Source organism: Oryctolagus cuniculus, chromosome 1, assembly GCF_964237555.1.
Source record: "Oryctolagus cuniculus chromosome 1, mOryCun1.1, whole genome shotgun sequence".
In the NCBI taxonomy this organism is placed as follows: Eukaryota; Metazoa; Chordata; class Mammalia; order Lagomorpha; family Leporidae; genus Oryctolagus; species Oryctolagus cuniculus.
In genome coordinates this window covers 134,393,655-134,416,548 of record NC_091432.1, presented here as the reverse complement: position 1 = coordinate 134,416,548, position 22,894 = coordinate 134,393,655, and the positions used below count along the sequence as shown (strand labels likewise).

At 50.6% G+C, this 22,894-nt stretch overlaps 1 protein-coding gene across 6 annotated transcripts in view; it reads left to right on the top strand.

Annotated features, from left to right (window-relative positions):
• FRMD3 (FERM domain containing 3) overlaps window positions 1-22,894 on the top strand; it is a 284,761-nt gene that overhangs the window by 104,109 nt on the left and 157,758 nt on the right. For 2 of the 6 annotated variants that reach the window (XM_070048853.1, XM_051833761.2), the window contains exon 1: window positions 21,273-21,377. The exons of the other annotated variants lie outside the window; for them this stretch is intronic. In XM_070048853.1, coding sequence (XP_069904954.1) covers window positions 21,288-21,377 — 90 coding nt within the window. In that variant the 5' untranslated portion in view covers window positions 21,273-21,287. Of the gene's footprint in view, window positions 1-21,272; window positions 21,378-22,894 lie in introns of those variants that run through there. 6 annotated transcript variants of the gene reach the window in all.

Genomic DNA, 22,894 nt, shown 5'->3' with positions numbered 1-22,894 from the left:
AACTGCATCTAAAGCCAGGAGCTTCTTCCAGATCTCCCGTGTGGGTGCAGGGGCCCAAGGACTTGGGCCATCTTCTACTGCTTTCCCAGGCCATAGCAGAGGGCTGGATCAGAAGTAAAGCAGCCGAGACTCAAACCAGCACCCATATGGCCATTTGAGGATAAGCAGCAAGACTTGGGGCTTAGCATAGACATGGCCAGGTGGGGAACAATCCCCCCAAAGGTGCCCTTTGGATGGAAGTCACGAGTCTGGAGGTGCAGCTCTCACTCAGAGGTTTGGGTGTGCAAGTGTCTCCTGCCTTCCTCCAAAGGGTTCGCTCTCTGAAGAGAGGTCCCTTGCAGCCATGGTGGCTGGGGGTGGGGTAGGGAAGGCCACACCGAGGTACAGCTCAGAGGCGGGATCAACTCCTGATGGCCCGACTGTGGGGACACACAGGAGACACAGAGAGGCTGTTCCTGCCATGTGACCATAGAGAGGTTGTGTGGCCCAGTCCAGGGGTGTGCACTGGGTGATACCTGATCGCGGGAGCCCAGATTCCTGTGCTGGGATGTGCAGAGCGGGCAGGAGACAGCAACCTCTCAGCCCACGTTCCTGACCCATTTATTTAGGGCATTGTGTGTGAGTGACAGTCATCATGACTTCTCCCCAGATGGGTGTTTATTGCAGCAATCGAAAAAAAGTGGCATTCAAAGGCTTATTTCTTTGGGGCGCAGAGACGTGCACTCTGGGGCTTGCTTTTGAGACACATTTGCTTTCTTTCAGCATCCCTAAGGTGTTTCCTGGAGTTGGATCTCTTCTTGGTACACTTAATAGTAATTCAGGAGCCATTTTTAGCCTTTTGCGGGCACTTCCAGCTGCACTGGGAATCTGCTTATAGGCCCAGAACAGCCAGTGTGTGGGAGGCTCGGCTCGGCGTGGAGGCTGATTCGTGTTTCCTGCCTGCGCCCTCGCATGCCCCTTCTCTCTCTCTCGGTCTTTATCTCACGCTGCCTTTGTGCTCTGGAGCTCACCTCTGCTCCATTCATTCAGCTTTGCTCTGTCACTGTCAGTGACATACGCATTCTTTTAAGGTGACACATCTGATACAGGCTTCCTGCTGGGAAGCAGAAAGGAAAGTTCTGGGCTTGAGAAGGCACAAGCATGTTCTGGCTCCCCGGCCTTGCATTTTGTCCTGGTCACTCACTCACTGACCACTGAGCCTGGTCAGAGGCCATCATGCTTGGTGGTGGCCGGAGGAAGGGCCCTCGTGACTGTGGTCGGTGGGAATGGACCCCTGACAATGAGTGAGCCGGAGAGAACTTGCCAAGGCTCCGTGGCATTTTGGAGATGATTGACAAGCTCGGCTTTCAGGGAGCGGATCAGGCCTTTGTTTCCAGGACTGGGAGATGGGTGAGCCAAGCAGCAAAGAGAGTCTGAACGTATCATTTTCAATAGGTTAAAAGCGTGACTCATATGAATATCCGGTGAGCGTGCAGCAGAGAGCCTCTCAGTTCACTGACGAGGGGACCGGTAGGGCGGCCGGGCCGAGGGAGGTTATGGTAAGGATCTACAGGAAGCAACGAGAGATGGTGCCAGAATAAGACACAGCCAAGGGAGCCGGCGCTGTGGAGCAGTAGGTTAATCCTCTGCCTGTAGCTCCAACATCCCATGTGGGTGAAGGTTTGAGTCCCGGCTGCTCCTCTTCCGATCCAGCTCTCTGCTATGGCCTGGGAAAGCAGAGGAAGATGGCCCAGGTGCTTGGAGACCCCAAGACGCTCCTGGCTTTGGATCAGCTTGGCTCTGGCCGTTGCAGCCCTTTGGGGAGTGAACCAGCAGAGGGAAGACCTTTCTCTCTGTCTTTCCCTCTCACTGTAACTCTGCCTCTCAAATAAATAAAATCTTTTTTTTTTAAAGACACAGTTAAGAAACGTGATGGTGACGAGTAGATAAAGCCGTAAACTTGGGGTGTCTTCCTCTGTGCAGAGATACTCTGCATCTTGTCCAGGAGGACGAGGTTAACATCCGGCTCTACAGTGTGGACCCTGAAGGGTAACTCAAGCCCATTTATCGTTCGTAAATCATCTGCTGCCTTGTTAGATAAATGTTCTGTGTGACCTGGCATGGACATGTAGTCACCTTTTTGCTTTATCTCCAAGTTTGGGATCATTGTAAAAAATATTTATTTGTTTGAAAGGCAGATCGACATGGAGAAATAGCCAGTTAGCTAGCTACCTAGATGATAAGAGAGAAAACTTCCACCTGCTGGTTCACTCCCTGAATGGCTATAACAACCAGGGCCGGGCTTAGACAAAGCTAGGAGCCAGGCGCTCCATCTGGGTCTCCCACATGGGTGGCAGGGGCCCAAATACTTGGGCCATCTTCAGCTGCCTTCCCAGGAGCGTTAGCAGGGAGCCGGGTTAGAAGCAGAGCATCCGGGACTCCAGCTGAGCTCTGATGGGGATACGGGGATTACAAGCAGCAGCTCAATGCGCTGCGGGAGCCGGGTTAGAAGCAGAGCATCCGGGACTCCAGCTGAGCTCTGATGGGGATACGGGGATTACAAGCAGCAGCTCAATGCGCTGCGCCAAGACGTTGCTGTCCCTGGATGACTGAGCCTTGCAGGGGAGGACCCTGAAGCTGCTGCCTGACTGCCTGGTTGACACTGACTCTGAACGGGCAGCGCTGGGGGCACCTGCGGCTTGAGTGGTGTCTCCCTTCGCCTCTTCCTCCCCCGTGTGGCACGTCTTCAGGGATGAAGGCTCCTGGGTAAACCATTTGCCCCTGTGTTCTTTTCCTGTCTGGCCCACTTGTTTCTTCCCATGGTGTGGGTTTGACAATTTCAGACAGAGAATACAGATGCCTATCTTTAAATGACTTGGTTATTTGGGGGGAGGGCAGCCCTTAAAAACAAAACTGTGTTTCTGTCTGGGTGCAGAGCAGAGTGTTAAATGCATCTCCTGAAGTGACTGCTTTCTTGTGAAATTGATAGGCAGGGGCACTTTTTAATGTTTGAATTGGAAAAGTCACATTATTGTCTTCATCGCCTCCTGCAGCAAGATTTTCTTTGCTGGTGGGTTGATCTCTTGAGCATGTAGGGGCACACACACACCTCGACACAATAAAAGTGGTTAATTTAGATTTCACAAAGGCAAAATGTGTGATTAAGCTGGACACGCTAGTTTCTTGTTTAGTAAAAAGCTAAATACACTGGAGCCCTTTGAGTTCTTTGTAAGGCCTGCTGGGCAGACAGTTCTACGTGTCAATTACCTAATTTAATTACGTGTCAGGAGCTGTGTGATATGACTCCCCGGGTGACGGAACAGCAAACAGCTTTCAAGTTTCCCTGGATTTGAGTTTTCCTGGATTTCGACAGCCCTTTCTTCTTGTAGAACTGCTGACTCCCAAGGAAGACGCTTCGAAGTCAAGAGTCCAGGATCTCAGGAGAGGGGGCAGGGAGTGCTGGCATTGGAGGGAGACAAAGCTGGAGGGTAGAGCAGCTGATGTCTGCTGGGCGGAAGGCAGGCAGGCAGCAGTGCCCTGAGAATTCTTGTGACTGGTTCTAGAGCGCTGCAAGTCTTTTCCTCCTGAGGCTTTTTTTTTTTTTTTTTTTTTTTGACAGGCAGAGTTAGACAGTGAGAGAGACAGAGAGAAAGGTCTTCCTTTGCCGCTGGTTCACCCTCCAATGGCCGCTGCGGCCAGCACACCGCGTTGATCCGAAGGCAGGAGCCAGGTGCTTCTCCTGGTCTCCCATGGGGTGCAGGGCCCAAGCACCTGGGCCATCCTCCACTGCACTCCCGGGCCACAGCAGAGAGCTGGCCTGGAAGAGGGGCAACCGGGACAGAATCTGGCGCCCCGGCCAGGACTAGAACCCGGTGTGCCGGCGCCGCAAGGCAGAGGATTAGCCTGTTGAGCCGCAGCGCCGGCCAGTTGGTGAGGCTTTAATTTTGTCTCAAACGACTTCTTTTTTGTTTTTTATTTTCCCCCAAAATATTTATTTGAGAGGCAGAGTTACAAGACAGAGGGAGGGAGAGACAGAGAGAAAGAGATCTTCTATCTGTAGGTTCACTCCCGAAACGGCCACAATGACCGGAACTGGGTCAGTCTGAAGCCAGGAGCCAGGAGCTTTTTCCAGGTCTCTCACGTGGGTGCAGGGACCTAAGCACTTGGGCCGTCTTGCACTGCTTTCCCAGGCCATTAGCAGAGAGCTGGATCGGAAGTGCAGCATCCAGGACATGAACCGAACCAGTGCTTATTTGGGATGCTGGTCCCACAGGTGGAGGTTTAACCTACAATGCCATGGCGCCGGCCCCTCAAACCAACTTCTAAGAGCTCTCGGTGGCACAGCCTGGTCCAGTTTCTCCATGTTGTGACCTGAGGACTGTATTAGAAAAGAATGGAGATCCTTGATTCGTACCTCAAATTTACTGAGTCAGAATCTGGGGACCGATCGACAGAGCTCACTTTAAACAAGCCTTGCAGGTCAGTCTCAGAAATTTGGGACTCACGGAGCCAGATGTTGTGTTAATTCAGTCCCCCTCCCCTCCACCCTCTGCACCAAATAAAAGCAAAGCGAATAATCCCGCTGCAATCCTCATGGCTGCTTGTTAAGCATCCAGATTAGAGGAATTCATTCCAGGGATTAAATGGCTAAAGGAGAGCTTTCCTGAGAGTGCTTGTGGGTTCGGGGAGGCGTTTGTTAGCCCAGCAGTTCCCCAGGGAGGCTGGTGTTCAGGGGAGCTCTTTGGTCTGGAGCCCTAGGCCTTCAGCTCTGGTTTCCTAGTTTGCAGTGGCTTCAGACCTCACTTTGGAGAGGCACAGATGTTCTTTTAATCAGAATACATCGTTTCCTGCTAGTGTTGTTGTGCCTGAACAAGTGCAAACAGAAGAGCACCACACATTGATAAAAGTTGCCAGTCCTTCATTGCCGGTGGTAGAGAGTGGGCTCAAACCCTAAAGAACTCTCAACCCCGAAGCTCAAAGCAACAAGGTTTATAAAGGCAAAAACCACAAGGAGGGGAGGGGGAATACATAGTTGCTAGGATTGGAAGGGGGATACATGGTTACTAGGGTAAAGCTGACCTAAGGCCTATGGGAAACTAATATCAGTTGCAATCTTGACAATAGACAAATGACAACTTTTTTTTTTTTTTTTGGACAGGTAGAGTTATAGACAGTGAGAGAGAGAGAAAGGTCTTCCTTCTGTTGGTTCACTTCCCAAATAGACAGTGAGAGAGAGAGAAAGGTCTTCCTTCTGTTGGTTCACTTCCCAAATGGCCGCCAGGGCCAGTGCTGTGCCGATCCAAAGCCAGGAGCCAGGTGCCTCTTCCTGGTCTCCCAGGCAGGTACAGGGTCCCAAGCACTTGGGCCATCCTCCACTGCCCTCCTGGGCCACAGCAGAGAGCTGGACTGGAAGAGGAGCAACTGGGACTCAAACCGGCGCCCACATGGGATGCCGGTGCTGCAGGCAGAGGATTAACCAAGTGAGCCACGGCGCCGGCCCCGACAGATGACCATCTTAAGATTAATCCAGGTGCAGCCTGTGTATTTTAAGGTTGAGAGATCATGCCAGGGAGTTTCTGTGCTCTGCCAAGTGGGATGCAGTGGACTCTCAGATCGTAGTTTTAGACCAAAGTCCCATGGTGGGGGGGGGTGCTTTCTCAAGATGGAGTCTCAGGTGCTCTAATGTGGAGCCCCTACTGTCAAGGTGTCACTTCACCTTGGGAGACAGAGGTCCAACTCCCAGCTTTGCGTGCAGCGTGTGCCTCTGCATCCTGCCGTTCCAGGTTGAATCTTGCCCCAGTTCCCTTGAGGCTAACCAAGGCTCAGAGAGCAGAGTGGAAGCAGCAGGACCAGGATGTGGCCGAAGTTGGCTGTGTCTAACACCACTGCCGGGGAAGCCAGGCCAGATTGCTCGGCGCCCAACCGTGGCGACCCACGATGCATCCTAAGAGTGACCTCCCACTGGCCCTGAGGCTCAGACCCCGGAGCTGCAGCTGTCAGCAAGGCATGGGCAACCAGGCCAAGAGCTGTGTTCCTTTTTCAGTTTGGGGAGAATTTAATGTTAGCTAGAGCAGGTTGCTAAGCCTGAAGCCTTGAGAAAAGAAGTTTAGGAGGCATTCTGCCTCTCGTGGACTTCTCTCAGCCCAGGAGCTCCAGAGAGAGTCCCTGCTGCTCTGAAGGGTGGGTGGTAGGGGCTGGTGCTGTAGAGTAGTGGGTAAAGCCGCTGCCTGCAGTGCCGGCATCCCATATGGGCACTGGTTTGAGTCCCGGCTGCTCCACTTCCGATCCAGCTCTCTGCTGTGGCCTGGGAAAGCAGAAGAAGATGGCTCAAGTCCTTGGACCCCTGCACCCGTGTGGGAGACCCAGAGGAAGCTCCTGGCTCCTGGCTTCAGATCAGCCCAGCTCTGATCATTGTGGCCAATTGGGGAGTGAACTAGCGATGGAAGACCTCCCCCCCCTTCTCTCTCTCTCCCTCTCTCTCTTTCTGCCTCTCTCTCTGCCTCTCTGTAACTCTTTCAAATAAATAAATAAATCTTTTTTTTTTTTTTTTAAAGAGCAGGTGGTAGAGGGGGATTTGCACAACTGAGCAGGTTGTTAGCTTTTGACCCTTGTTTTTGGCCCGTGAGGAACACAGGACAGGGACAGGCCTGGTTCTGGAGGAAGGCCTCCCCTCTCCCCTCCCCTTCCTTTATAGTCTCACTCTCTCTCTCTCTATATATATATGTGTGTGTGTGTGTGTGTATACGGATATATATATATATCTATCAAAAAGATTTATTTATTTGATTTGAAAGGCAGAGTTACGAAGAGAGAGAAAGAGACCTTCCATCCGCTGGTTCACTCCCCAAGTGGCTGCAACTGCCAGGGCTGGACCAGGCCAAAGCCAGGAGCCTGGAACTCTAGGCTCCCATGTGGGTGTCAGGGGCCCAAGCACTTAGGTCATCTTCCAGTGCTGTCCCAGGAGCATTAGCAGGGGACTGGGTGGGAAGTGGAGCTGCCAGGACTTGAACCGGCACTCCCATGGGATGCTGATGTCCCAGGTGGTGGCTGAACCGGCTGCACCACAGTGACAACCCCACCTGGCAGTCACCTAACCTCTCGCTTCTGTTTTTAATGTTGAGCGTGCACGTTTTGTGATGTGGTTAAGGGTCCTTGCCACCATGCCCTTTGCTAATATACTGCACTAAGCAGTCACTAATGGCCTTTCTTCCCCTTTTCTGAAAATTTTTTAAATAAAGAGCCATTTTTAAAAAATGACAGGGATTACCTGCATATTGAATGTGTGTTCTCTTCAACTTGCCATGGATATTTCTGCCACCTTTGGCTAAGTGATCCATGAACTTCATTTTTTTTTAAGGTTTTATTTATTTATTTGACAGGTAGAGTTATAGACAGTGAGAGAGAGAGAGAGACAGAGAGAAGTTTTCCATCCGTTGGTTCACCCCCCAAATGGCTACAACAGCTGGAGCTGCGCTGATCTGAAACCAGGAGCCAGGTGCCTCCTCCTGGTCTCCCATGCAGGTGCAGGGGCCCAAGCACTTGGGCCATCCTCCACTGCTATCCCAGGCCACAGCAGAGCGCTGGATAGGAATTGGACCAGCTGGGACTTGAACCGGCACCCATATGGGATGCCGGAGCTGCAGGCAGTGGCTTTACCTGGTACGCCACAGCACCGGCCCCATGACCTTGATTTTTAAATGTTCCACCCGAGATGCTGAGTGGTCTTGAGAGCTCTGATAGGCTTGGGGCTGGGATGTGGGGTTTCCCATGGTGTGGTGGTGGGCCAGCTGTGGCTCACACACAGAGCCTTGGAATGCGAGTGGGCTCCTGGGGAACATGGACCGGCCAGGCTTTGGAGGGGGAGGAGCGGGGTGGGGTGAGGGAGCCACACAAAAGGCACACATTCCTCCCGGGTCACCAGGCCGTGTGCCATCTGGCAGTGCTCTTTTCTGTTCCCTGGGAGTGATTTCCTGGATTCCTTGGTGCAGGGAAAGCTCGGGGACCCGGGGGGACACAACTCCTCGTCTCCATGGCAGGGCTGGAGCTGCAGAATCACTTTACAGAGGAGGTTCTATTAAAAGTAAGATTTCAGGGGCAGAGGGCAGACGTTTAAGCGAGCACTTAAGACGCTGGCTAGGACGCCTGTGTCTCCCATGGGTGAGATGGGGCCTCAAATCCCTGTTCTAGGCGCTTGCCTTTTACCTAGAGAAGCATTCTCAGTACAGGCACAAATACGATGCACAGAGTGATAATGTTTATTGAAAAGGTGAGGAAAACACACATGCACATTGGCATTGTTCAGGAATAGTGTGGGCCAGGAAGGGAATAGGATGGGGGAGGGTAGTACAGAGGTGGTGCTTCAGTACCCTGCCTCCTCTGAATCTGCAGGATGAGAGAGAGGGAGAGGGAGAGAAAGAGAGAGGGAGGGAGAGGGAGAGAGAGAGGTTGGAAAGAAGAGTGCCTGAATTTGATGCCTGGATCCAGCTCCCCGCTCCAACTTCCTGCTAATGCAGACCCCGCGAGAGGCAGCGGTGATGGCTGAAGTAATGGGTTCCTGCCTCCCATGTGGGAGACCTGGTTTGCATTCCCAGCTCCCAACTTTGGCTCCTGGCCAGCCAGCCCCAGCCATTGTGGGCATTTGGGAGGTGAAGGAGCAGATGGGGAACGTGCCCTCTCTCTTGCTCTGTCTCGCCGTCTGATTCTCAAGTGCATTCTAGCTCTTCCTTCACAGCCATTGGATAACGTCACCAGTATCCTGGGAAGCGGCGGGGTATCCAGAGAGCAGGAGCCCTGGGGAAGAGACTGGAAAGGTAGCGTGCTGACCCCAGTGCTGCCAGGTGTCTGCCAAGGGCCTCTCCAGCCCCCAGAGTGGGCATGCAGCTGGAGAAAGGTGTTGGGTAGAGGATCCAGTTACACGTGGAGTGCTGGGTGCCGGGCTGTGCCCGGAGCTGCCCGGGTCACTTCTGCAGAGCCCTGGGTTCTGAATAAGCACAGCGCCCTCTCCCTGCAGAGCACCCTGCAGGCCGGGCAGGCAAGCGTGTTCATGGGTTGGTCATCTGTTGATAAGAGCCCATTCCTGGCCGGAGCCGTGGCTCACTAGGCTAATCCTCTGCCTGTGGCGCCGGCATACCGGGTTCTAGTCCCAGTATGGGCGCTGGATTCTGTCCTGGTTGCTCCTCTTCCGGTCCAGCTCTCTGCTGTGGCCCGGGAGTGCAGTGGAGGATGGCCCAAGTACTTGGGCCCTGCACCCACATGGGAGACCAGGGGGAGCCTGGCTCCTGGCTTTGGATTGGCATGGTGCACTGGCTGCGGCAGCCATTGGGTGAACCAACGGCAAAAGGAAGACCTTTCTCTCTGTCTCTCTCTCTCACTGTCCACTCTGCCTGTCCAAAATAAATAAATAAATAAATAAATAAAAAGAAAAAAGAGCTCATTCCTGAAAGGCAGCTGGAAACTTCCCACTGGGTCTCAGGCCAGGGCAGGAGGAGAGAGAACAGGAGGGAGGGAAACAAGCAAACAAACAAAAAACCCTGCTAAATTCAGGCACAAAACATGGAAAGCCAACGTAATAAGGGAGCTACTAGATTGCGGAAGTTAAAAAGGGCGACAGAGTCAACACATTAGAGAAGGGAAAGCCATGGCAAGGGACGCTTACGCCATCCTCACAGGTTCAGCAAAGCGGATACTCCCGGGAACTAAAATAGCAGCGATGTCAGTGTTTAAAAAGGAAAGAAAACGAAGCCGCAAAGCTGTGGAGGACCATAACTGGGGAAGTACAGTGCAAAACGTTAAAATAGAATACCAAAAATCAGTCGATCAGTCAATCAGAAGAGCATAGGGAAGGAAGGGATGGAACACAAATTAAGATAAATTCAGATTTGGAGATTCCGTTTTGTCCTAGAGATTTTCAGAAAGCAAAGCTGATCTTGGAAGGCAGAGAAAATCATCCTCACTCATCTTCCTGGAAATGTTTGAGAGTTATTACTCACAAGGGAATGATAAACGCTTGGAAGCACATGTAGCGCTGGTTTCCTTTTCTGAAACGTGAAACACGTTACGCCAATGTCGTGTTCATTTACAGAGGGAGTCCTGTTGGATGAGGGAGGCGATGCATGTAAAGTGGTCGATGTTCTCAAAGGTGCTCACTGTGGGACATGTGCTCCCCCAAGGCTGGTGGACTCCCTGCAGAAGAAGCATCGCTGGCATCCCATATGGGCACTGGTTCAAGTCTCGGCTGCTCCACTTCTGATCCAGCTTTCTGCTGTGGCCTGGGAAAGCAGTGCAAGATGGCCCAAGTGCTTGGGCCCCTGCACCTGCTTGGGAGACTCGGAAGAAGCTCCCAGCTCCTGGCTTTGGATCAGTGTGGCTCCGGCCATTGCAACCATCTGGGAAGTGAACCAGTGGATGGAAGATCCCTCTCTCTGTCTCTACCTCTCTCTGTAACTCTTTCAAATAAATAAAATAAATTTTTTTTTTAAAAAAAGTATCTCCCAGCACCAAAGGGCTCCCTTGCTGTTCTGTGTAATTACAACACAACCTTGCTGTGCACCCTGGGAGGTCCAAGCATGGACCTCCTAGTGGGGTCAGGTGGGTGATAAAATGCAGATGTGTGCCTGACCAGAGAGCTGATTGTGGCCCCGGACAGAGTGGCAGGTGGTTGCTGTTTTCTTCCAGCCAGCTCCTGTCCTGACGGTGCTCATCCTGCAGCATCCAGCCAGGGGAGTTGTCAAGGGAGGCCAGCTACTCAGATCTTAGAGGGGAAAAATCTAACTTTTGTATTTATTTACTTGGAGCAGAGAGAGAGAGAGAGAGAGAGAGAGAGAGAGAGAGGGAGATGCTCCTACCTGCTGGTTCATGCCCCAAATGCTCACTGTGGTGCAGTTTGGACCAAAACCAGGAGCCAGAAACTCAATCCAGGTTTCCTACTTGGGTGGCAGGGACCCTAGTACTTGACCATCATCACTGCCCTCCAGGGTCTGCAGTAGCACGAAGCTGGAATCAGGAGTTGTCTGGGTATTGAACAAAGGCACTCTGATGTGGGATAGATGTGAATGTCTTCACCAGCATTTTAACAGCTAGGCCAAACACTTGTTTGTAATTTTTAAAAAGAAATTATTTATTGGAAAGTCAGAGTTATGGGGGGGGGGGTAGAGAAAAAAAGAGAGAGATCTTCCATCTGTTGGTTCACTCCCTAGATGGCTGCAATGGTGGAAACTCATCCAGGAGCCAGGGGCTTCATGCTGGTCTCTCACAGGAGCGGCAGGAGCCCAAGCACTTGGGCCATCTTCTGTTGTTTTCCCAGACCATTAACAGAGAGCTGGATCAGCAGCTGGGACACAAACTTGCACCCATATGGGATGCTGGTGTCACAGGTGGTGGCTTTACCTGCCACGCCACAAAGCTGGTCCCTGCTTGTAACTTTTATATATTGGTTTTTAAATATCGGAGGTATGAATGTATGACCACTAGTGTGTATTACTGGTCATGGAAGGGAAGACAGTTGCTGGAGTGAGTTTTGTGGGTTCTTTCCCTCAGCTTAGTAAAAAATAAAAGGCCGGGAAACAATTACAAAGAAGCAGAGACTCTTACTTGATTGGCAAGCGACAGTGAAGCATCTGGTCAGAGGTTGGAGAGCAGGCGGAGTGCCCGAATGGGACGCTGGCTTTCAGGCAGTGCCCAGGGTGTTTAAGGCATTACTCTCTGTTCATTGGGTCAGTCTACAGGGGTGCCCATTGCATGGGGGGTTTACATACTGTGTGTTGATTGGCCTGGGGCTCATGGAGATAGCAGGGTTCTCTTGGAGACAGTCCAGTTCTCCTCAGGGGCTCAGCCCCCTCCTCTGCTGGCTCTGGGTGAAGACTGCACCCACCCTGAAGGTGGGATTGAAAACCGCAGGGTCACACATGCAGCACAAGAAGCTGTGGGGGGAGAGGCCAGCAGGTCTGGAGACGGGCTTTCCAGCCTCAGCCGGCGGCCTGCTTGTGACAGACATTCTACCTATGTCTGAGGGGCCCACAGCCCCCCAGCCCCACTGGCCGGCCTCAGTGTGCTTACTTTGATTTTCAACTTTAGAGAAGAGGAAATAGCAGGTGAATTTTGCTGACTCCTTGATATGAAGAAGACATTTTAAAGGAAAATTTAGCAAGTTTGTGAACAGGGGTTTTCTTTATCATGGTCATAATTAGGATTTTAACAAGTCGAGGAGCAGATAGGTGGAGAGACTTTATGGTCTGGCAGCTGACCACAAGTCGCACATCCTTCATTTGGAAATCCAACATCCCAAGTGCTCTACCGTCTGAAATTTTTTGGGCACAGTGGCACATTCCACACCTGACCTATGTAATTGGTCACATGCAAATGGTAGACACACTAAAAATATTGTCAGCAGTGTGCCAAAGGTGTCCATGAAAATAAAATGAATTTCGTGTTTAGACTTGGGTCCCATCGCCGAGATATCCCATTATGTACACGTAAGTATTCCCAAATCCATATAGATCAGCAATCTGAAACACTGCTGGGTGAGGGATGTGCAGCCTGTGGCCACTATGTTTTACTCTGAACATTAGGCAGAGTTAGATCTTTGTGATGTGTGTCTGTATATGTGTGTTTATCAGTACCTAACACACGTATGCATAGGTAAAAATTCAGTGTGGTTTCTGATACTGAGTCCTCAGTTCCCAGCCAAAGGGAACCTGTCCTGGGATTTTACTTGGCAGAGGGAGGGGGCTGCAGCAGAACTGGGCTGTGTGGTAGGAAGATCTGTCTGCCCTGGTTTGGAGAGCAGAGGGGTGGGAGAGGCAGAGCGTGGAGTCGTGGAGTCGGCAGCAATCTCCTGAAGTTGTTTGAGCCAGAGGTGTTAAGGTCAAGGCCAGGGATGGAGTAGTTTTAATATGATAAGGAATGGCTTCGTTCTTGCATTGGGGATTGTATAGCCTAAGGCAGGGGTTTGCAATGGGGAAAGAAGTGAGTTCAAGTCTGAGAAAATGGGGGTGGGAAGAGGCAGTTGGTGGTAGCAGGTTCTGTGAGATCAGGGTTCTGTGTGGACGTGGCTTGGGACCTGCCAGCTTACAGGTGGTAGCTTCAGTGTGGATGTCGAGTTTGGGCAATCATCCACTTCCTTGTGTAGCTGTTGGAACCAGGCGACTCGATGAGATCCCTGTGCAAAGGACACACAGAGAGAAGAGACAGAGACCCACCCAGGACCAAGGAAAACAGTAAAGAGCTAGATGGAGTCCAGCAGAAAACGTCTCAAGAAGTCAAGGCCCAGATGAGCTCTACTCAGCACCTCCATGTCACCTTTGTTTCCATGAGAGACGCGTGAAAGCCTGGGAAGAGGCATGGCCGTCTCACTTCTATGAATGAGGAAGGAGAGAGGCTGGCAAGGACGTGGGACCGCTGGACAGGCCGGGCCCTTTCCAGAGAGTGGAAAAGAGAGCCCGAGGCCTGGGGGCCGAGCGGAATGAATGCAGAGGCTTTTCTGAGGGTGTCACGGGGAGCCTGTGTATCGGGGAGGCAGAGGGTCACAGGGAGAGGGAGAGATGGATGATGAAGGCTGAAGATGGGATAAATAATTGATGGGATTCAGTCATGTAGGGGGCATGAGATGGGACCCAGAAGGGTCTAGAGTGGCAGGCCTGAAAGGAGGCTCTCACTGGACAGAGGACCTGGGCCCCACACTAGGACAGAACAGCACAGCAGGGGAGCCGCAGCTTTGAGAGCAGGCACCAGCCTTGGAGACTGGTGGCCAATTCCTGTGCGACCACGAAGAGGAGAATCTGCTGTTTGTGGACTTCTGTGGCTCGCTCGAGTTAATTCTGAGAAATCAGATACTTCAGCACAAAGCAATCCAGCATGGACGAGGTACAGAGGACTTGAATGGGCTGCCCAGGGAGACCAGGCTGTTATTAGCTGTGGGGAGCAACTCGGACTAGACTAAGTTACTGGAATTAAGACTTATTCTATGCATCTGCTCTCCCACAATATGGCGCTGGGAGAGGAGGAAACAGCTTCTACGCAGCTGCCTCCAGTTCAACCAATAAACTGTAGGACCTACTCCTGATTGGAGGAGAGCAGCGTACTCGGCGTGTGGGTAGCAGAGTTGGGATTGGTGGAAGAGGACTATAAAGGAGGAGAGAGACAACATGCACCAGGAACATCTAAGGGGAACATCTATCTGAAGGAACACCTGTGCAGCCCCCGAGAGAGCCCGCCGGCGGTGTGCCGCTCCCCCACGGAAGTGGGGAAAGTGGCAGGGGGCACCGCCCTTCCACGGAGGTGGAAGTACGGCAGCCAACCCGGGAAGAACCAGCAGCAAACCCGGGAAGGGCCGAGCAGACAAAAGAACAGCGCAGGGTCCTGTGTCGTTCTTCCACGAAGAGGGGGAGCGACAATTAGCTGCTGTCACACATGAGTTGTGTGGTTGTGTGTGTGTGTGTGCATGTGTGCGCATTCAGCTTCAGTGAGCTTCAGTGCAGAGTGTTCTACATACCAACGCGTTAGGCTATGTCATTGTCAAGATCATGGGTTAAACACACTGTTGTGATGGAGATTTTTCTGGAAAGAACTCTCTGTTATATGATGCAAAGAACTTGGGCTTCGGCGTTAATGGATAGCAGTGTGAGGGGCAGTATTTCCAAGTAGTGTGATCTTTGGCTAAAGGCATCACTCAGCTTTATTTTCTCCGACTGGGATATAATAATGATACCTGATAAGGCTTTTATGATAATTAGAGTTCTATAAAAACCACCTAGCACATGCCTTAACAAATGGTGGAAATGATAATAAAATTCTTCTTATTGTTAATCATTGAACGAACTGAGGATGAAATATTTTATTTACGAAATAATCACATATTACACATCAATTTGAGTATAATGTATATATCGGGTCTATGTCTATATGAATATATTTTTCCATTCTCTTGTCAATGAATGTTTAAATTTTGTTTGTAGCAGTAGTCCCTCATCAACTGTGTTGCTGTAAATATTTTTTTTGACAGATAGAGATAGTGAGAGAGAGAGACAGAGAGAAAGGTCTTCCTTCCATTGGTTCACCCCCCAATGGCCGCTATGGCCGGCGTGCTGCACCGATCCGAAGCCAGGAGCCAGGTGCTTCCTCCTGGTCTCCCATGCGGGTGCAGGGCCCAAACACTTGGGCCATCCTCCACTGCTTTCCTGGGCCACAACAGAGAGCTGGACTGGAAGAGGAGCAACTGGGACTAGAACCCGGGATGCCAGCATTGCAGGTGGTGGATTAGCCAGGTGAGCCACGGTGCTGGCCAGCTGTAAATATTCTTAGACATATCTCCTGGTGCATGCATATTGCGCTTCCTCAGGGCTTCCTGTCTGGGAGTGGAGGCACTCGCTACACCCATGTTCCCCTCTGCTGGGTGATGCCCAATGGTTTTCTAAAGCATTTGTGCTCATTTACATTCCCACCAGCAGTGGAATGCTTTTTCCCACCGTTTCTCTGGATCCCACCAATCTTGGAAGCTTTAAAATGTTTGCCAGTCTCATGGGTAAGAAATATATCTGGTTTCTTACTTTTAAAGTTTTATTTATTTGAGAGAGAGAGAGAGAGATTCTTATATTGCCTGGTTTACTCCTCTAACACCCTTAGGTAACAGGGCTGGGCCGGGACCAAAGTCAGGATCCAGTAATGCAATCTAAGTCTCCCCTATAGGTGGAGGAATCCAATTACTTGAGCTATAACCTCTGCCTCTCAGGATCTGCTTTGGCAGGAAGCTGGAGCCAGGAGCTGGAGCCAGGCGTTGAACCTAGGTACTCTGATAGGGGCATGAGCATCCTTAACTGGCATCTTAACCCCTAGACTGAGTGCCCATCCCCTTATTCTTTTTTTAAAAAAGATTTTATCTATTTATCTGAGAGGTAGAGCTATAGACAGAGAGAGGGAGAGACACAGAGAAAGGTCTTCCATCAGCTGGTTCACTTCCCAAGTGGCCTCAACGGCTGGACCTGGGTTGATCAGAAGCCAGGAGCTTCCTCTGGGTCTCCCACGTGGGTGCAGGGGCCCAAGCACTGAGGCCATCTTCCACTACTTTCCCAGGCCATAGGCAGAGAGCTGGTTTGGAAGAAGAGCAGCCAGGACATGGAACTGGCCCATATGGGGTACCAGCACTGCAGGAGGGGGCTTAATGTACTATGCCACAGTGACAGCTCCCATCTCCTTATTTTATTTTAATGAATATTTTCTTGATTACTGATCAGTTGAACATGTTTTTATGTATTTGCTGGTCTTTTGGGTTTAGTTTTCTGTGAAATGCCTATTCATACTTTTTCCCATTTTTCTCTTAGACACATCTTTTTAAAAGGTATAAAGGTCTCTCTCTCTCCTCCCTCTCTCTCTCTCTCTCTCTCTCTCTCTCTCTCATTTATCTGCCTATGCCAGAGTTCAAGAGTGAATTCACACTGACTTTACCTGGTAGCTTTATCTGACAGAGACCTCAAGCTTGTTGCTTGCACCTAATAGGTGCCTGTTTGTCACAGGTGTTGAATAATCCATATTAAATGATTCAAATCTGGAGAGAAAAGCAAGTCTCTCATCAAGATGTACAGTTAGCACATCACGTATACTGCCTTTCTCGGTCTGGTCCCAAGTAAGCCCGTTCTTCGGGTTCTGCTGCCTGTGGGACGTGTGACCTGGACAACTTCTGTAAAGAGCTCGTTCAGTGAGTCGGCCCCTTCTGACCTCTTGGGCTGGTGATGGGGAAGCTCACAGGGGCTGATCTCCTGCAGTGATGGGAGCAGCAGCGCTCCTTCCCCAACCCCAGGCTTCCTGGTACATGGAGCCACCCTGGCTGCTTTCCAAACGCATAATCCTCAGGCCGTTCCGTGGGTTTCTGATTCTGCACATTGCATAGGGGCCTGGGAATATGAATTTTGAACAGGTGCACCAGTTAATTCCTATCAGTAGGTGACTCTGGGAACCCTGCCCACATCCTTTGCCTGGAACTCAGATACAACGGGTGAAGGAGCTGTGAATGCTTTTCTTCGCCACAGATCTAGCTGGGGAGCAATAACATTTAGGGGAAAACAAATGGATCAGAGAACGATTTTTTCTTGGTTTCAGAAAACCAGCTCAGCCTGGACCAGGAAACTCTTGGCTGCTGCTAGCCTGCAGCTGACCTGGACCACTGATTTTCTTTGTGTGTCCACTTCCAGGTACAACGATGTGTCTCAGGCCATGGTTTACAAGGCTGTACCTGGTCTTCCTCTGTCTGGCTCTGAAGCTTTTCCCTTTACTATTTCTTGCCTACCATTCTATACATCAGGCATGGTGATCTCTGCAAGAAAGGAACATGGACCATTCCTCTCCTGCCAGTCATTTTGCTTGTGCTGTTTCTTGTGTCTTAATTTCTTAAATTTTTATTTTACTTCATTGTATTTATTTGCAAGACAGAGAAAGAAAGAGAGAGGCATAGAGAGAGCTCATCTTCTGGTTCACCCCTAAATGCCCACCACAGCTAGGGTTGGGCCAGGCTGAAGCCAGGAGCCAGGAGCTCAGCCTGGGTCTCCCACGTGGCTGTCGGGAACCCAACCACTTGATCTATCACCACTGCCTCCCAGGGTGCATATTAGCAGGAATCTGGAATCTGGAACAGAACCGGGACTTGAGCCCAGGCACTCCAATACTTTGGGTGCTGTGCTCCAAGCTGCTGTATCAAAAAGATCTGCTTATGTGTCCGGCGTCCTGGATGCTCCCTCTCGCTTGTCTCTCTCTGGCTAACTCAACTTTATCTTTTTGCTTTCCGGACACTTCATGTGCATATAAATATCCCCAGGACCTTGTTAGAGTAGAGATTCCGGTTCAGCTGGTCTAGGGTGAACCTGAGATTCTGCCTTCCTGGCAAGCTCGCAGGTAATGCAGGGTCCTGCTGTGCCAGGGGCCACCCTGTCAATCAAAAGACTTCAAGGCTCAGATTGCGTCACCTGCCCCTCCTGTGTGCCCTCAGGACTTGGGAGACCCCTACCACACGTCCCCGATGCTGTACAGAACCGGAGCGGACCAATGCAGACAGGTTTTGCTGTCTGTGACCATCTCCCCGGTGAGGTCAGCAACTCCTTGCTTTCTGCCTGGTGCCTCTGGCCTGAAGTGCTGGCTCTGCTTCCTCGCCGAGTGACGGAGCTCGCCAGGCAGAAGCTTGTGAGTGGGCGACTTGCCTTGGCACTGGAAAGAGTCAACTTCCTTGTGCCTCACTTAGGTCAAGATTAGTGAGTTTAAAATCAGCCTTGGATTCTGAATTTTCTTTGGATGGTTGGCTCACCCTCGGGGGACACAAGTGCACACCTCTTGTATGGATAGGACTGCTGAGGTTCAATAGCTTCTTCTATCCCCATTCTCTACACAGGTACACAGGTGCCATAATAGACTTTTTTTTTTTTTTTTTTTTTGGCCAGGCATAGTTAGACAGTGAGAGAGAGACAGAGAAAGAGAGTTATAGACAGTGAGAGAGAGACAGAGAGAAAGGTCTTCCTTCCATTGGTTCACTCCCCTAATGGCCGATCCGAAGCCAGGAGCCAGGTGCTTCCTCCCGGTCTCCCATGCGGGTGCAGGGGCCCAAGCACTTGGGCCATCCTCCGCTGCCTTCCCGGGCTACAGCAGAGAGCTGGACTGGAAGAGGAGCAACCGAGACTAGTACCCGGCACCCCAACTGGGATTAGAACCCGGGCTGCCGGTGCCGCAGGCGGAGAATTAGCCAAGTGAGCCACGGTGCTGGCCTGTAATAGACTTTTAAATTGCAAATTTGTAATATGTTGCTTGTTTTTCTGGGAAAAATCCAACTGCCTCCAAGGCTGATGGTACTTCATGGTTGGTCTGCCTGGGCCCATGCACGCTGACTCTTGCTATCTGTGAGTGCTTTACCCCAGAAGTCAGGATGATGAATGGTGTGTGATGACCCCAACCTTGAGGTCCTGCAAATGTCAGCCTTGACCTCTTCTCTCAGGCCCACACATTGCTTTTCAGCCAAGTTGCTTGGCTGTGAGAACCACGCTAGGGGTCAGATCTCAGACTGCCAGCTCCGGCCATGAAGTCCCATGAAGGCAACTCGTTACCAGCTTGAACACTCTAGCACTTGCTCTGGAAGCTGATTTATAAATTGAAATATGTGTCAGTTTCAACCTGTAATTGCTATAAATCCTGTCACAACGCGACACGACTAAATAATAAACAGAAACATTGGCTTCGGTTTTCCCTCAGCACTTTTAGCAGAAATCTCTTACTGATCCGATTCACCTTTTAGTGGTCAGACAGGTGAACCATTCTCCTTGGAGGTGAGTCAGCAGGAGCCGGAGGAGGAAGATGGTGCAAATCCTTCAGTTTTTGCTGCTTACAAGGTGTGCTCTCCTGCCTCTTTGCAAAGCCAGATGGACTTGGATGAGTGCCTGGCATTTTCTTCAGCCTCCGAGAGTTGCTGTACACACCTGCAAAAATGAAACGAAGTAGACCTACCTCGTGTGGACAGTTAGGACGATGAATTGAGATAACATCATCGTAGGGAGTTGTGTATCCCACAGCTAAGACTGTCTCCTTGATTTTTGAAGCCGAAACCAACAGAGTTATTTCCATTTGGGAGCAGTGGCAGTGCTACAGATAAATTACTTGGTATTTACTTGTGCCATTGCTTTTCTGTTGTGACACAAGCTTTTGTTGTTAAGCTGGGAGAATTTCTTTCTTCCCTTTTCATTACCCTAAATATAGAGCACAGAGGCAGCCACGTAGCATTCCTGCACATGCCTGAAGTTTCTCTTTGAGCTACTGCTGTGTGCAGGATGTTATCGTCTGAAAACCCAGCTGCCTAAATTATACGGGGCCAGACTTTCTGGAAAAGAGGCCTCCCTTGCTGGAAATATAGCAGACAGAGATTCGGTGGCCTGCCCATTTTTGCCGTGAGTCCTGGAGTTTTTGAAAACCACTTTGTGTAAAGGTGGAGAGGTAGGAAAGGGAAAAGGCCTTAACCAGCTTTGCATTGTCTGAGGCTCCTTGTTTTGTAGAATCCTAGTTTGAGTGTGAAAGGTGCCCCTTGTGTTGGAGCAAGAGAAACATTTGCTATTCAGCTCCAGGCCTGTGCATAACAGTGAATCCTTTTGAACCTCTCGGTATGGTGCAGGGACCACAGCATCACCAAGCCATTGTTAGAAATGCAGAGTCCCAGGCCCCCAGAGGCTGCATCTCACAAGATCTCAGGTGACCCAGCGCACATTAAGATTCAAGAAACTCTGCTTTTGAGCAATGCTGTTCAAGAGAACTTTCCGTGAGGAAGGAGATGGTCTGTATTTGCAGTGTCTGAGAAGGTAGACTACTGGCCTGAAGTGGCTGATGACTTGAAACAGGTGCAATGTATGCATCTGCCTTAGCTTTATACAGAAAAGATGTTTCCTTGGCTTACAGATTTGAAGGCTGGAAGTCCAAGATCAGGAAGCCCCATTGGTTTGGCCTCTGCTGAGGGCCAGACAGCATCATAGCAGGAGCGTGTGTAGCAGAGAAAGGCCATGTTGCCAAACAGGGAGCCAGAGAGACTGGGCTCCTACAGTGCCCCTGACTGATCCAAGGACCTTCCAGTAGGCTCCACCTCTTGAATGTCCCCCCACTCCTCTCATCCCCGTGGAGACACACTCAAACCATGTCCAAACTGCAGCAGGATGTAAATAGCCACAAGTAGTGTTAACCTCATCGGGCAGTGCATCAGGAGACTCTGCTACTAGGTTTTGAGTCCAGGATCCCCCCTGATCTCCTGATGGTAGTGTTGGCTCCTCACCATGGCCAGGAGGTAGTCAGAGCCTGCAGGGCCCAGAGACACCACGGTACAGTCCAGGGAGGGACTTGTCTCTCACTCTCACTCTCCTTTCTGGAGACTCAGCCTCAAAACGATGTGGAAGAAATACCTGGAGAACCAAGTACCTGCACTAAACGAATGCAGGACATTGGAAACCACTCTTTTTTCTTTTAAATTTTATTTAATTGAGAGATAGAACTAGAGAGAGAGAGAGAGAGACACGGAGAGAAAGGTCTTCCATCTGCAGATTCGCTCCCCAAATGGCCGCAACAGCCGGAGCCAGGCTGATCCAAAACCAGGAGCCAGGAGCTTCTTCTGGGTCTCCCTCATGGTTGTAAGGGCCCAAGCACTGGGGCCATCCTCCACTGCTTTCCCAAGCCATCAGCAGAGAGCTGGATCAGAAGAGGAGCAGCTGGGACTCGAACTGGCGCCCATATGGGATGCCTGCACTGCAGGCGGAGGCTTAACCTGCTATGTCACAGCACCGGCCCCAGAAAACCACTATTTTCTAATTATGTTATTTCTATTATTTCACAAATCCCGGAAGACCAGGAGACAGACGTCTCTGCTTTGCTTCACCTACAGTGTATCTGGCTTACAAAAGGTAAGCTGATGCTATTTTTGTTCACTTTCCTCTTTAATATCACTTTTTCCACATAGCAAACTCCAGTTCAAGTTTTTTTGGTTACGGTCCCCTGCAGAGGCCATGAGAAGCTTCGACGCCTGTTTGCTCAGGCACCAGTTCTCTGGGTCCCCAGGCCCAAGGGGTGCTCACCTGGGAGAGTCCGCTACAGGGACCTTACCTTTGTTAGATGATGTCCTAAGCAGGTTCTAGAACTTTGAGACTCCTGTGTTTTTTCTGCCTTCTCCATGCCAGTCATCTCTAATCATGTTCCGAACGTAAACTCTTGGTGTCAAATTTGGCAGCACAAAACACTTCCCTGCTGTTCACTGGTGATGCATAGCTAAGTGGTGATGCAAACATCTGTTCTGGCTGGAGGTGCTCTCGTGTCTTTCCAAGTGCTGTTCTGTGACCATCTGTCCCTCCCTGCAACCCCTGGCCACGGAAGACCCGGAGTCCTGCCGGGGTGAAGGAAATTAGAATTTGATTCAATGGGAAAGAACATCGATTCTAAAATAGAAATGTTTATCGACCAAGGCTTTGTATTTAATGATACTTCAGAAAGAAGTGTTTTGTCATCAGGTATAGGGAAGTGTGTCGTGTCCTTTAATATTGACTAACTCTATCTTTTTTTAAAAAAAAAAAAAAGATTTATTTTATTTATTTGAAAGAGTCACAGAGAGAGGTAGAGGTAGAGAGAGAGAGACGTCTTCCATTCTGCTTGTTCACTCCCCAGATGACCTCAATGGCCAGAGCTGAGCTGATCTGAAGCCCGGAGCCAGGAGCTTCTTCCAGGTCTCTCACGCAGGGGCCCAAGGACTTGAGCCATCTTCCACTGCTTTCCCAGGCCACAGCAGAGAGCTGGATCAGAAGTGGAGCAGCCAGGACTAGAACCAGTCGCCTTATGGGATGCTGGCATCGCAAGCTGGGGCTTTAACCCACTGCGCCACAGCGCCGGTCCCAAGCTAACACTATCGTAGACAGTAAGAATAGGAAGGAACTCGATGGTCATCTCATTGTAGGGAGGATGGAGGGAGCGTCTGTGGGGCCTGCTGGGAGTTAGCAGAAGAGGCTGGCTAGGATCTTGGATCTTGTGATGGAGGGAGTTGGAGGTGGGCTTAGGGCATCTGGGGAGCCCTCAGTTTGTAGCGAGGCTGTGTGTGTGTGCTGTTGGGGCAGAGAGTCCACCGCATGTCTGTTTGCATTGTGTCCGCTGCTCCTTTGACCTTCCCTGACTGTAGTTATGGGCATGACTCCCAGCTCCTCAGATCCAGGAAAGTCATAAAAAGAACATCTGTTGGATGCTCAAAGGTTAGTTTTACCAAAGGAGAACTTTGTTTTGTCCATTTTCTGTTGCTATACTTAAATACCTAAGACAAGGTACTTCCTAAAGAAAAGAGGTTCTGGGCCAGTGCTGTGGCACAGTGGGTAAAGCTGTGGTCTGTGGTGCTGGCATCCCATATGGCTGCTCCACTTCTTTTACTTTTTATTTTTTAAAA